Source organism: Nanorana parkeri, unplaced genomic scaffold (assembly GCF_000935625.1).
Source record: "Nanorana parkeri isolate BGI_ZX_2015 unplaced genomic scaffold, ASM93562v1 scaffold1596, whole genome shotgun sequence".
Classification (NCBI taxonomy): Eukaryota; Metazoa; Chordata; class Amphibia; order Anura; family Dicroglossidae; genus Nanorana; species Nanorana parkeri.
In genome coordinates, this window is record NW_017307864.1 from 88028 (window position 1) to 102654 (window position 14627).

Genomic DNA, 14627 nt, shown 5'->3' on the forward strand with positions numbered 1-14627 from the left:
ATTCCCCAAGCAAATTTTACTTTTTTTAAACAATCTTTCATCATGTAAGCACACAAAATCAGCAAAATGGAGTGACAATGAATGGTGTAAACACGTTTTACATATATTTTGTTAACCAGCTTCATCTGTGCTGCAGTAAGTAAAGGAAAAGCAACGATTTTCTTTTCTCAATAATATGCTGAACGTATTCTTGTGCAGAAATAATGAATGCCTATATTGCACAAAGCACAGGAGTTGCAATTACTACAGATTTCCTGGGCTCATGTGTAAGGTCACCTGGTCTGTGTCATGTGACCAGCCTGTCTGGAGTTCAGGACCGCGCTGAAAGTAAAGTGCACATGCGCAGTGTGTACTGAGTTGACGGGGGCGCGCACGCAGGACGGGTGGTCTTCCCTTGTATACAGGATTTTAGAACCAGGAGGAAGTTGGACGTTGTTTTCAGTATTGTATTGCATTGCACTGCTCGTTCGGCCATATAAAATGTTCATACACTGCACTGCAATGGCCACATAATAGAAGGTACGAGGCTCGTAGAAATGTTTCTGTAATGAAAGATCTCACGCAATGTGTGCGTTGTGGTGTTTACATCAATCATTACATCAATGATTCCTAACTCATATTACGAGTGCCATACGGACAATACAATAATAATAAAACACTGTGGCGCCCGGGAAAGGTGATGTATTTGGGATGGGGGGAGTGAATTGGAGTTTTATTTGTAGCAGGTGACATATCTCATGTGAGTATGCATTATACCCAGAAGTGTAAGCAACGGGCAATTCTGTGTGTTTGTGATGTGTTGAATAAAGATCCTCCTTGTGCCACTTTTGATGTGGTTTCCAGCAAAGTGCCCATTACTTAATGATCAATGGAAACAAGTGCTCAATGCATGAAAACATGCATAAAGTGGCCCTCAATGGTTGGGGTTAGTAGGTCATAAAGCAGTGGAGGTTATATGGAGATTAAACTGCAACTGAAGCCTAAATCTATTTATTTATTTTTGGATGGAGCTGAGAGCGATTAGAACCCCTGTCAGGTGTCCCCATTAGGGAGATTCACCTTCTCTATTCATCCTGATGATTATCATTGAAAGTAAACCCCAAATTTTGGGCTGTCACCAGAACGGAAATAGATGGGAAATCTTCCAGTGGGGACACTAGTTCTGGTGACTCTGCTGAACCCCAGGGATTTAATTTTCTTCCTGTTGTGGCTGTCAGACAGGAAATGAAGTGAAATCCCCCTCCCATACGATATTCAAAACCTGAAAAAAAATTTGGCTTCAGTTTCTCTTTAAAAGAGAACTACAGCCAAACCTCTTTTTTTGTGGGGTTTGGGTCGCAGGAGTATTTACTAATGTATTCCTGTGACCCAAAGTCAGCATCTAGTGGGCTACTGCTTACAATATTCGTGATCCCTCAGCTCTCAATCTATGGAGCTGGCGTGTGACACTGCTGGATCTAAATATTTGGAAGAGTACTTCTTTAAGGAGGTTGTAGCCCTAATAGTGCACTTGCAACATCACAAGGCTACTGTCCATGAAGACAGTTCAGGATATCTACATCCTCCTTCTAAGATCCAAGCAGCACTGATACACCGCGTAGATGGGGGAATCCAACTCGCCAGACAGGCGTTCTGATGTCAGAATACTCTAACAGTGACTGTAGCTGATCAGCTGCAGTCACTGTTTAAAAGAGAAGCTTTGGACTGGCTTGTTAAATAAAAACCCGATTAAACTTTTGGCCAGGTAAGTATGACTCAACCGACATTTGAACAGTGTGTGGCCACCTTAGACTTGTGCATAATCTGTAATTTTCTCTAAAATTACCAGTAAATCAAATCAGTCTGGAGCAACCCTGGGCATTTTATGGCTTGCGGACTGTATCTGGTCCTTTGTCTGTCCCTGCCCGGGCCTGTGGTCTGCACACAGACCATTCGCCAACCTACGCTTGGTAATAGCTGGCTGACAGTGGATGCTTGCAGGACGCTGGCCTGCAAGGCTGGTGACATAATTGCAAGCAATCCGGTGTCTGTACAGGTGCCGGATCGCTTGTGCGGTGTGGCGATGTGTAGCTGCCCGCCGATGCCGTCAACTTTGCAGGCACTGCTGTCCCCCATGTGAGCCCGGGACTGGCGTAGTGGGTCTCTCCTGATGATGGATCGGAGGGAGATCAGCAGGCTTCCAGCTGCTGACCTCTCCTCCAATCACTGGACCTGGAAGTGACGTGCATTACATCACTTCTGGTGTCACTGTGCACATTCTCTGGCTCCCAGAGCCACAAGAAGAAGCTGGTGAAGAAAAATGTAAAAAAAAAACTGTTAAGTCCTCGCCCCCCACGTGCACGCACATACAACACAAACACGCGTCGGATGCGCCTACGTGCAAAAGCAAAAATTGCAGCACACGTTACATACCATTGTGAGCATCAGAGTGAGAGCAATAATTCTTGGACCATCAATCACTGTTAACACTACACTGATGAGCCATAAAAGCATTTAAAGCGTCGCCTGTGGGAAATTTTGGCTATTGTAGTTATTTGCGGTTTCACGGACGCACGTAATTTTAAGGCTTGACATGTTTGGTGTCTATTTACCTGGCGTGACCCCGAGTTTTATGTTTTACCAAGAAATTGGGTATTATATTCTGTTTCTGTGCACTAAATTTCATTTGTGTATTTTATCCTAAAAATAGTTGTTTGATAAACATTTGTGCAAATATGGTGCGACATAAAAAATGGCAACTAGCATCTTTTTATTCTACAGGGCCTCTGCTTTCAGAACATATATCATTGTTTGGGGGTCTGAAGCTGTTTTCTAGCCAATAATTCAGATTTCAGCATGTGTGTGCAAATGTAAGAAATTGCTCCAGGCAGCAAGTGGTTAAAAAGGAGCCAGACAACTGTGATAATAAATGGCTTCATATGATCACCATCCTTAAAGAAAATACCGTTTTTTTGGCATGATCAGTCATATCTTCACTAGCAATGCCAGACTGGCTAAGGTCAGTAGGTATGTTTAGGTGTAACTCACCTTGTTGCTCAAGCTGCCATGGCCTAGGACAGTGGTGGCGAACCTTGGCACTCCAGCGGTGCCAAAACTACAAATCCCAACATGCATCTGCCTCTGGGAGTCCTGCCTGTGGCTGTCAGAGCCTTGCAATGCCTCATGGGACTTGTAGCTCCAAAACAGCTGGAGTGCCGAGGTTCGCCACCACTGGCCTAGGAGATGCCCAGAGAATTGTATCGCATGCAAATGGAATCTCATATGAAATTAAGCAATTATTGAACTGCAAAACTATGGGTTTGGTATATGTTATTTCGCGTGTAACATGCCACAAACAATATGTAGGGAAAACTAAGAGGAGGTTATGTGATAGAATGAGAGATCAACTATCAAATATCCAAACCAATAAATGAACTAATGCAGCTAGACATTTTTGCGAACAACAATCAGGGCAACATTGCTAGCTTGAGAGTCCAGATCATAGAGAGAGTGGCTTCACTCCTTAGGGGAGGCGACACAGCTACCCTCTTGTCAAAGGGCTCCATTTTGAATGGGACGTAACACATTTCTATGAATAAATTGATTATATTGTTCCTATTGGTGGGTCGAGTGCCCAAATAGTATAATATCATCTTATGTATACACATGTGTAGGGTTTACAGTCTACATAAAGTCTATATATTAATCCTCTAATTATTTTGCACGGGATGTGGTTAATTTCTTGACAAATATCATATAATCTACAGCTCCACCCCCAAGTACTTAATATTTAACATTCAATCTAATATTTAGCGTTTATATTCATGCAGCTTGTAAATCTAAAATGCTTTCACTCATAATTGTTTGTCCAATTCCTTATCTTCTATTATTTATTATTCATAGTTTTCTGTTGTATCAGCGTTTGTTCACACCAATTGCAGTGCGTTCCATGGCTGTAGCTTCGCCCCTTCGTTCTGGGGCAGGAGGGGGCGTGGTGGTGCATTGAAGTCAATGGCACCGCAGCCACGTCCCCCCCCACACCCGCAGCGCGATCGGACGCGTGGGAAAACTTTGCCTGCGTTCTGGTCCAATAAATAGAGCATACAGCAGTAGTTTGTAGTTTTTATTACATTTATTTCCCAATAAGCTAGTTACTTTGAGGGGTTAACTACTTAGCCATTACCTGTGAGATGGGCGGTGATCCTTTCTATTGAAGGGGCGTGATGCTGTCTTCTAGTTTTCACCTATATAGTATCAGGAATGTATTTCCAGCTAAGTTGGTTACATCCAGAGGCTAGCTACTTAGGCGTCACATGTGAGATGGGGGCGGTACTCAGCAGTTATAAGCACTTGGAAGAATAAGGAACTTCACCTCTCTGATTAAGCATTAAGGTAGTGAAACGCGTTGGAGTGGGAGAGATACTATGGTGGTGTTTACCTTGTATTTTGAACTTTGCATGGAGTTTACAACAATGAAGTTGGATTTTTGTGGACCTCAGTTTTGTGTGGCAGTTTGGAGAGATATAGCAATGCCAAAATGTCACGTTTTCTGCCAGGGTATGCAAACATTTGAGCACAACTGTATAATGCATGCTTTTTTTTAGTCTTCACTCTTGTATATTTAGTTTTTGACTCTCTTGCAGGTTACTCTTGCAATTTCCAAAGATGGGTGAAAACACCAGCCCTATAAGTGTTATTCTGGTGAGTTCAGGAAGTAGAGGGAATAAGCTGCTATTTCGATATCCTTTCCAAAGAAGTATAGAAGGTCAATCCACGCAGACAAGTAAGTGTTCTATGAAAGTGCTTTGATCAGTATTTCTTTTCTTCTTCATGATGTCATATAATTAGGGATATGCCGATACCGAGCATGTGGGCGAGTACTACTACTCCCCCCAAATGCTCCTGATACCGGAACTTCTGGTATCAGGAAGCCGGGCAAAACACCTTTGTCATCTTGCTGACAGGGTAGTTTTAGATTGACTTTAAAGCAGTGATGAACAAACTAAATCCCAGCTAAAAGTTTAAAGCAGTAACATCAATAGATTTTATTTCCTTTTAGAAAAGAGGTTTAAATTATATGCTGAAAAGCTGACTATTGTAAGCACCCCCAGCAGTGTTAAATTATTTTCCCAACCCCGTAAAGAGTAAAATCAAAAACCAAGGTTTACTTCTCTTTTAAGGGGTTGGGAGTAGATCGTCTAATGTACTCCTGTGACCCAAAGAAAGCATATAGCAGGCTATTGTCCGCTATGCAGAACCGTGCTGCAGCAAAGAAGCATCTCAACAATATTGTCAGGATCCACTCGGCTGCCCGATTGACAGCTGGCTCTGTCTTTCTAGAGCCAAAACCAGTTGTGCCCACCCATCCCCTGTCTGTGAGAAAGGAAAGGAGAGAGTATACCTGCGTGGAGCTGTGACTGACTGGGACGCAACTACAAATTTACCTGCCAAATTGGTACACACACTCGGGTTTTACATCTTTACCAAAAATGTCCTTCCTTACATCGGTGGTCTGTAAAATGACCCTTTTCTGTTGAGGTCAATGGAAGTAACACATGTATAGTGGTCAATGGGAATGCCCCTTTTGCATTTGCACTAAATGGAAATTCCTTTTTTACCTCGGTTATGCTCAGTGAAAATGCCTCCTTTGGGTTAGTGGTCAAAAAAAGTAAAGGTTCTTTTACATTTGTTTCAGTTCAGCTACGCTTCACAGGCTGAATGAGAAAAAAAACTTTTGTTTCCCCCATCAATGCTGTTTACCGTGGATGGAGGAAAATCCGCCCGCCAGGCCATTGTATTCAGACAGCGGCAGGTGTACCACTGTCAGAATACCCGAACATTGGCTACAGTCACTGTTTGGACAAGAGTTTTTTAACAACTTTTGACAAGGTTCAGTTGAGCAGGATTGCTGACATTTCAGCAGTATATAGACAACTTTATTCTGTTCTGCTGCCGGTTGGAGTTCTGTTGGGACAGGAAATCAGGCCAAAAGTATTGGGTTGGGTTGCTTTGTTTCATAGTGGAAAGGGACTGAACTGAGGAAAAAGTAAATAAGGATAATTTGCCCTGTTTCTCCTACTCCTGGGTCCTATAGCAGCCTCATAGGTTGCTTTGGCCTTTTGTATGGAAATTCTATCATGCTTTTCATGTTGCCACTTTGACAAAAAAAAACGGCTATACAAATTTATGCAGCTCAGGAGCCTGTCGGTTCCATCTGTAGCATGTGTTTCCAATGATAACAGTAGATAAAAAAAAAAAAGTTAGGTGCTGTCTTTATCTGTGTTGGCTACCACACCCACTGGGATTTATCCACTCCACTCCACACTACTTCAGGGGGAGGGGGTATTTGATTTAAAAAAAAACCACAGTAGTTAGAACAAAAGTGGAGCATTTGCCATTACTGGCAGTCATAAATAATTTCAGAATAAAATTAACGGGAAGTTAATTGGTTGTTACTGGCAATATCTCCACTTTTGTAATAGATTTCTGCATGTTTAAAAAAAAAAAATAGCCAGCGCATGTCACTGCTGCAGCCTCTGATGCAGATAGTGAACAGGGTGGGATTCGAACCAGGGACCTCCCCCCGTGCAAGGCAGAAGCACTATACCGCTACTTCACTGTACTGCGCTAGTCCTTCTTGTTTATGCATATACAAAATCTTCCACGTTCGTACTTCTATTTAAAGTATACTTGTGCTATCTACAAAAAAAAAATGTATAGGCCTGATGATCAGGCACCAAGCAGTGAATTGTGGGATGGGATAAAGGGTATGCCTTTTTTCCCCATACGTGGGAGTCTGGATTTTACAGTTTCTCTGATAGCATACTTGAGGGGAAGAGATGCCATACTTTAACCACTTGCCGTTCGCCCGTTGTAAACAAAAACGGACGGACGGCACTGCTGCATTGGCGGGTTGCCGTCGCCAGTCGGCATTTTTTTTCTGCTCGTGCGCCCCCTAGCGGGCACGCACGGGCAGAAAAGACCCGACCAATGCAAACACCCGTTACCAGGTGTTTCACATATAGACGATCGGTGGCTCCATAGTGTTTTGGATTTTTTTTTTTCCAGAAAAGAAGTGCTTTTATTGCTTTCGGTGTCTCTGTTGGAGACTTCATGTCCTGGTGACAACATTGATACAGAAAGTGGGGAAAAGTCTCCTCAATAAGGTAGCATTAAAAATGGTAGAGGTTCTAACATTACACTTTAGACCAGATCTACTTTTCAAATGACGAGCTACATGAGATCTACCAACGAAAAAAATATCTCCCTTGTTCTCTCTCTCCTGGCTGTCTCTCCTTGCTCTGTCTCCTGGCTGTCTCTCCTTGCTCTGTCTCCCGGCTGTCTCTCCTTGCTCTGTCTTCCCGCTGTCTCTCCTTGCTCTGTCTCCCGGCTGTCTCTCCTTGCTCTGTCTCCCGGCTGTCTCTCCTTGCTCTGTCTCCCGGCTGTCTCTCCTTGCTCTGTCTCCCGGCTGTCTCTCCTTGCTCTGTCTCCCGGCTGTCTCTCCTTGCTCTGTCTCCCGGCTGTCTCTCCTTGCTCTGTCTCCCGGCTGTCTCTCCTTGCTCTGTCTCCCGGCTGTCTCTCCTTGCTCTGTCTCCCGGCTGTCTCTCCTTGCTCTGTCTCCTGGCTGTCTCTCCTTGCTCTGTCTCCTGGCTGTCTCTCCTTGCTCTGTCTCCCGGCTGTCTCTCCTTGCTCTGTCTCCCGGCTGTCTCTCCTTGCTCTGTCTCCCGGCTGTCTCTCCTTGCTCTGTCTCCCGGCTGTCTCTCCTTGCTCTGTCTCCTGGCTGTCTCTCCTTGCTGTCCCTCCTGGCTGTCTCTCCTTGCTGTCTCTCCTACCTCTCCTGGCTGTCTCTCCTCCCTCTCCTGGCTGTCTCTCCTCTCTCTCCTGGCTGTCTCTCCCCGCTCTCTCTCCTGGCTCACCTTGATGTATTTTGCAAACAGTGCAGTGTAACAGGCTGTGTATACTAATAGTCTTTGATGTAATACATAGCACTTCAACCACCAGTATCCACCAGAAAGGTGTCAGGGAGCTTGGCTCAGCAGATTCAGGCTAATAGGTAATCATGTGTGCACAGCTAAATAAATATACCAAAATGGAATAAAGGGGCCTCCATTCACATCCTTCGTGATCTACCAGCATCAGCTTTGAGAGTTACTGGTAGATCACGATCTTCATAATGGGCACCCGTGCTTTAGACTATGTTAAGGGAAACAGGTACTAAGAGACATATTGGGCTTACCATTCTTGTCCTCTTTTCCAGAATAATAGTGGCCTCTTTGTTGCCATAGTTGAGTACCTGAAACAGAAAGTCACAGTAAATTCTGGATTGATTTGCAATCATGGTTCAGGTCAGGGCACTAAAAAGTGTTGAAGTGATTTGGATCAGTGCGTGGCAGTCAAATAACCAGCATGTTTAGAAGAAGTCTTCAGCAATGGGATGCTACAAATTCTCTTACTACTACTGCCTTTAACCCTTTCGCTGCCAAGCCCTCCGGAACATTTTTCAAATCAGCTGGCCAAGCCATTTTTGAATTTTCTGCAATTTTTTCCCATTGATTTGATTTTCAACTGCTGCGTTGCTAGCGTTTGTAAAAGACCCCCCAAACCATATATTTTCTGAAAGCGCAGGCCCGGTAGAATAAAAAGATGGTGATACTAAATTTGTAGGCCCTGCGATAATTGCGCAAATGTTTCTCAAATTAATATTAAACCGATAAAAATACACAATTCAATTGTTAAAACACACCAAAATCAGTATCCGTGCACAAAAAAAATAATTTTATGACATTTTATATACAAGCACAAAAATGACTGGGAAAAAGCACCAAAGTCAAAAGCTGCAATACTTTGCAACTTCTTTTAAAATAAGCCCCAGATGTGTTTCCTCACCACTTCAAATTCATCTGAGATATATATTGTGTGTGTATAAATATATATGCATATATATAATTTTTTAATGCACTTTTTATTTTATTTTTTTCCTCAGTTATTCCAAGGAGCAGTTATGCTTTAAATAACACTGGAGCAAATACAGAAGACCCAGATGGAGATTCAAAGTATGGCATTTCCATATCACTTAATATTGCAGTACAATCTTTTATGGACAGCTTTTCTCAGTAACCATTTATTTAAACAAAAGAAACGCAATTTACTAATATCCTTATAAGCATCTTGGACAATAAGATATGTTTAAAAGTTTTAAAGGAGAACTATGGGGAGAGTGAAATACACTCATCTCCATAGAGCCAACTTGTGACACTAAAGCTGTCATGATCAGAGTGAACTATCGATCACTCAGCTCCTGATCTTTTCCCTGCCGAAAGCGGTGATTGTGAGTCACCGCCCCCTCCCCCCTCGCAAGTATTTCCCCCTCCCCTTTCTGTTCCTCCAGCACTGACTGGAGGGATGGAAGGGGGCAGGCACAGCTGCCCCTTGCTCTAGTGAGGCAGAGACAGCTGTCAATCAGGCAGTGGGGTGGATCCCAACAACAATGTAGGGATCCATCCCGGCTGCAGCGTGGCTCTGAGCTGTCAGCATATAGCGGGCAATAGCCTGCTAAATACTGAGTTTTGGGTCACAGGAGGACATTTGTATATGTCCTCCTGTGACCCTAAAGAGAACTATGGCAAAAAAAGTTTGGCCCATAGTTCTCTTTTAAGAGGATCTCGGATATACTGATCCCTAACATAGCAATGACCAGTGCTTTCATCTGTTAACTGAATCTGGTAATAGCGCTGGTCATTTGGATTTGGACCTGAAGTTAAAATAGGTGTTCATCGCAGCTACACTTGTGTTGTGTAAAATATTGTTCTGTGTATTCATTTACAGGTCTTTTAAAGTAACCTGTAATGAGAAAATACAGAGGCTGCTTGACGATCTTTAAATCTGAACTCCAGACAAAAATAAACACAGCAAAAAAAAAACTACCGTTGATGTTTACCTGGTCTCTGCAATGTTCATTAACCCCTTCATGTCTGAGCTAGTTTTCAGTTTCTGTTCGTAAATGACTGACACACTTTTTTACAATTTTTGCTGTGTGATACTTCTACAGCAGTAATGTACTTTCTTACTAAATGTACCCACACATATTATATATAGTTTTTTAGAGGACAGATAGGGCTATATAATTATTTCAAACATGTGTATCTAACGCCTCACTTAGTTTGAATAAAATATAAAAAAAATGAGGAAAAAAACTAGAAGAAAACACTTTTTTCACAAGTTTTGATTTATTATTTTTTTAATAATAATTATAGTATAAAAAAATATATTTATAAATAATTTTTATTTTCCTAATTTTGTTTTATACTTTATTTTTTTATTTTTTACACTTTGTAGAAAAAAACAAACTTTTTTTTTTTGTCCGTTTAAATCAAGCAGTCACTATATTATTTTAGTACTGTACCTAGCGCAACATATTAGTACTATTGTATCTCTTTGCCTGAAATGTATTATAAACATCGAGCTGTCAAAACGCATTGCAGAGAGGTCAGCTGCTACCTCTCTGCTATTTTCAGCTGTCAAATATGGGATTGCAATTTAGCGATCCCGTATTTGTATGTAACAGCTTCATTTTTTCATTAATGAAATAAAGAAGCTTTTACAAAAGATTAACTATTTCATTAATGAATGCCTCAATACTGAGACATTCATTAATGACTGGTAACCGCTGAGAATCAGCGGTTATTGGCACTACAGAGCCTTAAATAACTCGTCTCGTACAGTGTATGTGCCCAGTCATATAGGCACTTTGTGACGGGACGTACAGTGTACGTCTCCCGTCACGAAGGGGTTAACTCTTTGTTTCATTCAGCCTGCATGCTCCTGTTGATGCCGGAATGTCAAATTCCAAGATATCAAATTCTGAGTGCAGTACACTCGATATAGTGAGCCACTTGCTGTACCCTATCCTCCATTCAGAAAAGGCCTTGCATTCTGTGATTAGAGGAAGTGCAGATGAACGCCACGTTCTCCCTTTCTCTAATCACAGAACCTTACATTCATTTAAACAAAATGTGAGCCTTTTTCTGAATTGAGGGATGGGGTACAGGGAGTAGTAGAAATGTCACCAGCACACCAGTCCTTTTTAGGATAGCAAAAACGTCATTTATTGAAGTTGTTTGTCATATGAACCTAGTAGTCATAGTTCATATGACAAAGAACTTCAATAAATGAAGCTTTTGCTATCCTAAAAGGACTGGTGTGCTGGTGACATTTCTACTATTGTGCTGAAATTTGCGGCGCTATCCGCAGTCACTGCGAGCACCACCAACTACAAGGGACTTTTCTGTAAGGAGTGCAACAAGGATAGTATTTATTGTCTGGGGTACAGGGAGTGACTCGCTGTGATCGGCGTACTGCAGCACCAAGTGTTCGGCAGTGACAGGACAGTGTGGGCTGAATGAAAGTCTGAAATTTAATTGAATGCTGCAGCAGCCACAGATGGGGCACACTTCAGCGTAGGCAATTTATTTGTACTGTGCAAATATTAAACAGTTGACATCCGCGGTGTTAAACCCCCTTCCCATCCAGGCAGCTTCTCTCTGGAGTACACCTTTTAACATTGTTTCCAAGATTAGAACAAAGTGAGTTTGTATTCCGAGAGATTCCTTTTTTTTAGTAGAAAACGTTTTTAGACTGTAAAAAGAATACAATGTAAATCTTTCTAAATAACGCACGTTATTTTAAAAACCTCATAGACTCTGATGGGGTTGCTACAAGATTATGATGTCTGTTTTTAACATAGTTTGTGTTTATACAAGTTTTAAATTCTACCCGCTGAGTGTTTTTTGTGGGGGTTTTTTTGTTTTCTGCTATAAATAAAGGATCTCTGTAATTGCAAACCTTCTTTGTTTCAATCTTGGAAACCAGTTTCCAATACTGACTGCTTTCTGGTATGTTTTGCACCACTTTCTGAAGAAAAATAAACTTCTGCAAGAGGGAATAATACTTGGCAAAAATAGGAAAAATGGCAGTATTCTTTTTATATAGCTGCTTGAAGATTCCCATATGGAAATGCCGGTTGCCTAGCTGTCTTGGTCTTCAGTTCTCTCTGAGCCACTGACTGAGAACAAGCATTCAGATCTTGGAGGTTTTAGGGCCCATTCACACGAGTGCACTGTGCATTACTGTGCTTGGTGCTACTGAATCCGAATGAAATTGTTACACACCTTCCCAGCACACCTGCATTGGAGCACAATATCATGGGTTGAGGTTCGTTGCCGAATATGCTGCATGCGCTTTTTTTGGTCCATTGTGGTGCGCTCAAATAAACTGGCTTCCCTGACACATTGCAGATCCGGGATGAAGTCAAAACTCCTGATGTGCACATGTTCCATGAAAGTAATTTAGAAGGTGATGAAGCAACTGATTTTATTGTCAGCCAGACTCAGGAGAGGTCAGGAATAGCAGTCTATAGACCATTACGGGTTTTCTAAATATCCTAGTCAAGATCAGTTGTCTGTGAGAAAACATCACCTTCCTGCACTATACAATCTCACTTTTAACAGTATTAACTGCGGAGAAGTGCTGGAAATGTTCTTAAAATGGAACTCCTTCACATAAACCAGATTGTTGTTTGAGTTAAGTGGCCCTTCTCAGATGTTATGAGATCATGGTCTGACCTGACTGGGCCTTGGATGGTATAAGAAAGTGCAGGTATAATGAATCTCCCACTTTACATATCTTATCAGGTTTTTTCAAGAACGTTTTGTGGTATGTTTGGTGTGTTATTTTGTTTTTTATGTTTATTCTTTGTTTGTGGCTCCTGTTCCTATTCCAGAGAGCCATGTCCTCTAACAGATGAGCAAATGGTTGCAGGGTAAGACCAGACATTCTAAACAATGTAGCTTTGTTTAGAATATGTCTCTCTCCTTATTGAGTCTTTACCTCTTCCTACTTGTTCTAATGTCGCTTATTCCAACGGAAAGAGCGCTAACTCCTGCTCGAATATTAACATTTTAAATTGTTACAAACTCCATGCTAACATTTCTTTGCACAAATCTTTGCTTAATTCTGATCAAGAAAAATATGAAATGAAATCTTTATGTAATGTAACACAATTCAGAATGAAATATTGCTTTAAAATCATATTGTATAAAGCAACCTAAATCTGTAACAGTAAATTATGAGCATGTGTAATAGAATAACACTATGGCTTTTCTTTAGCAAGATTTCTAGTGTCAACACCAATGGCACTGTGGACCACAGAATACACCTCCATATCGTTCATATCGTCAATTCATGAGCAGTCAATCAGATGAAAATCAATACTGGATAGTGGCAGCTAAAGAAATATCATTTTAATTTATAATTATTTTACACTGGACTACATCAACTTTTCTTAATTATTGGATAGTAGCAGGGTGTTTGCAGCATTTTTTGGATATTTCTTTTATACATGTGTAGAGTTTGTGCATTACAATGCTAACATTTGGTATACTAAGTTTATTTTATTTTTCGAACAGTAATTCTATATAGTGTTTTAATTACTAAGGGTTTTAGGCTCTTTACATGGTGCATGGAGATAACTGTGATTATATAGGCAACACCCTCAAACCCATAGATAAACGCCTTTCAGTTTTATCTCTCAGAAGCCATATGTTGCACATGCGTCCATACTTTTATTTTTTTAATTTTTTAAATCGTGGCCCATACTGACTGAAGTAAGCATTTTCAAATGTGTGTATGCATAGATAGAAAAAATGAGATGTATACGAAAAGAACTTGACAAAATGGTAGTCAGCGTAAGACAACATGAATTTGTATGTTCTCCTGTGTTTGTGTGAAAATGCTAAATATTATTATGCAATTCATAATATATCAATGAAATATAACTAGGGCAATTACAGCAATTATTTTTGATTAGATATGTACATAAAGTACAGTTGTAAAGGGTAGGTGAATATTTAGTCATGTATTTAGCTTAGCATTACTAAGCAGTGTTAACTGACAAATACATCTGAGTAACAAGAATTTTTAAAGATTCCATAACTCCTAAAGTACATTCAATTTATAGTGAATAGGGGTACAGTTAGGTACTGCAAAGCATGTTTAATCAGTCTAGTACTTTTTGGCTAATTTATACATTTATATTAGTGTGGTTTACAACATATTTTGCACTGATTCAGGGAGATCCTCATGAGAGGCCGCTCATTAATACAGAGTCCTAATTTTAAAGGAGAACTATGAGGTGAGTGCTTTTCACTCACCTCATAGTTCTTGCCGACCTGTGACAATGAGAGTGTCACAGGTCGGCTCAGTAGATTGGGAGGTGAGCGAACACATACCGGCGTTCGCTCACCTCTCCATCCTGTCACAGCTCTCTGCCGTGACAGGGGAGGGGCTGGATTCCCCGCTCCGGTCCGCCAGCGCTGACAGGCAGAACGGACGTGGGAGGGGGCGGGTACAGCTGGCTCTGCCTCTAGATAGGCAGAGCCAGCTGTCAGTCACGCAGCTGGGCGGATCCCGGCATAATTTTCGGGATCCGATTCAGCTGCGGCGTCTCAGTATACCGCAAGCAGTTGCTCGCGGTATACTGTGGCGCCTCAGTATACCACGAGCTGCAGCTCGCGGTATACTGAGCTTAGGGTGACGGGAGGACGCTAGTTTGTGTCCTCCCCTTACCCTAAGGAGAACTATGGGGAAAAGCC

The 14627-nt window shown here is 41.6% G+C and overlaps 1 protein-coding gene across 3 annotated transcripts in view; it reads left to right on the top strand.

The window, feature by feature from the left end:
* Nucleotides 1–470: 470 nt before the first annotated feature.
* NPRL3 (NPR3 like, GATOR1 complex subunit) overlaps nucleotides 471–14627 on the top strand; it is a 66900-nt gene continuing 52743 nt past the window's right edge. For 2 of the 3 annotated variants that reach the window (XM_018570780.1, XM_018570781.1), the window contains exons 1-4: nucleotides 471–519; nucleotides 4623–4762; nucleotides 8963–9032; nucleotides 12758–12796. In XM_018570780.1, coding sequence (XP_018426282.1) covers nucleotides 4645–4762; nucleotides 8963–9032; nucleotides 12758–12796 — 227 coding nt within the window. In that variant the 5' untranslated portion in view covers nucleotides 471–519; nucleotides 4623–4644. The remainder of the gene's footprint in view (nucleotides 520–4622; nucleotides 4763–8962; nucleotides 9033–12757; nucleotides 12797–14627) is intronic. The other variant, XM_018570782.1, reaches the window with a different exon arrangement.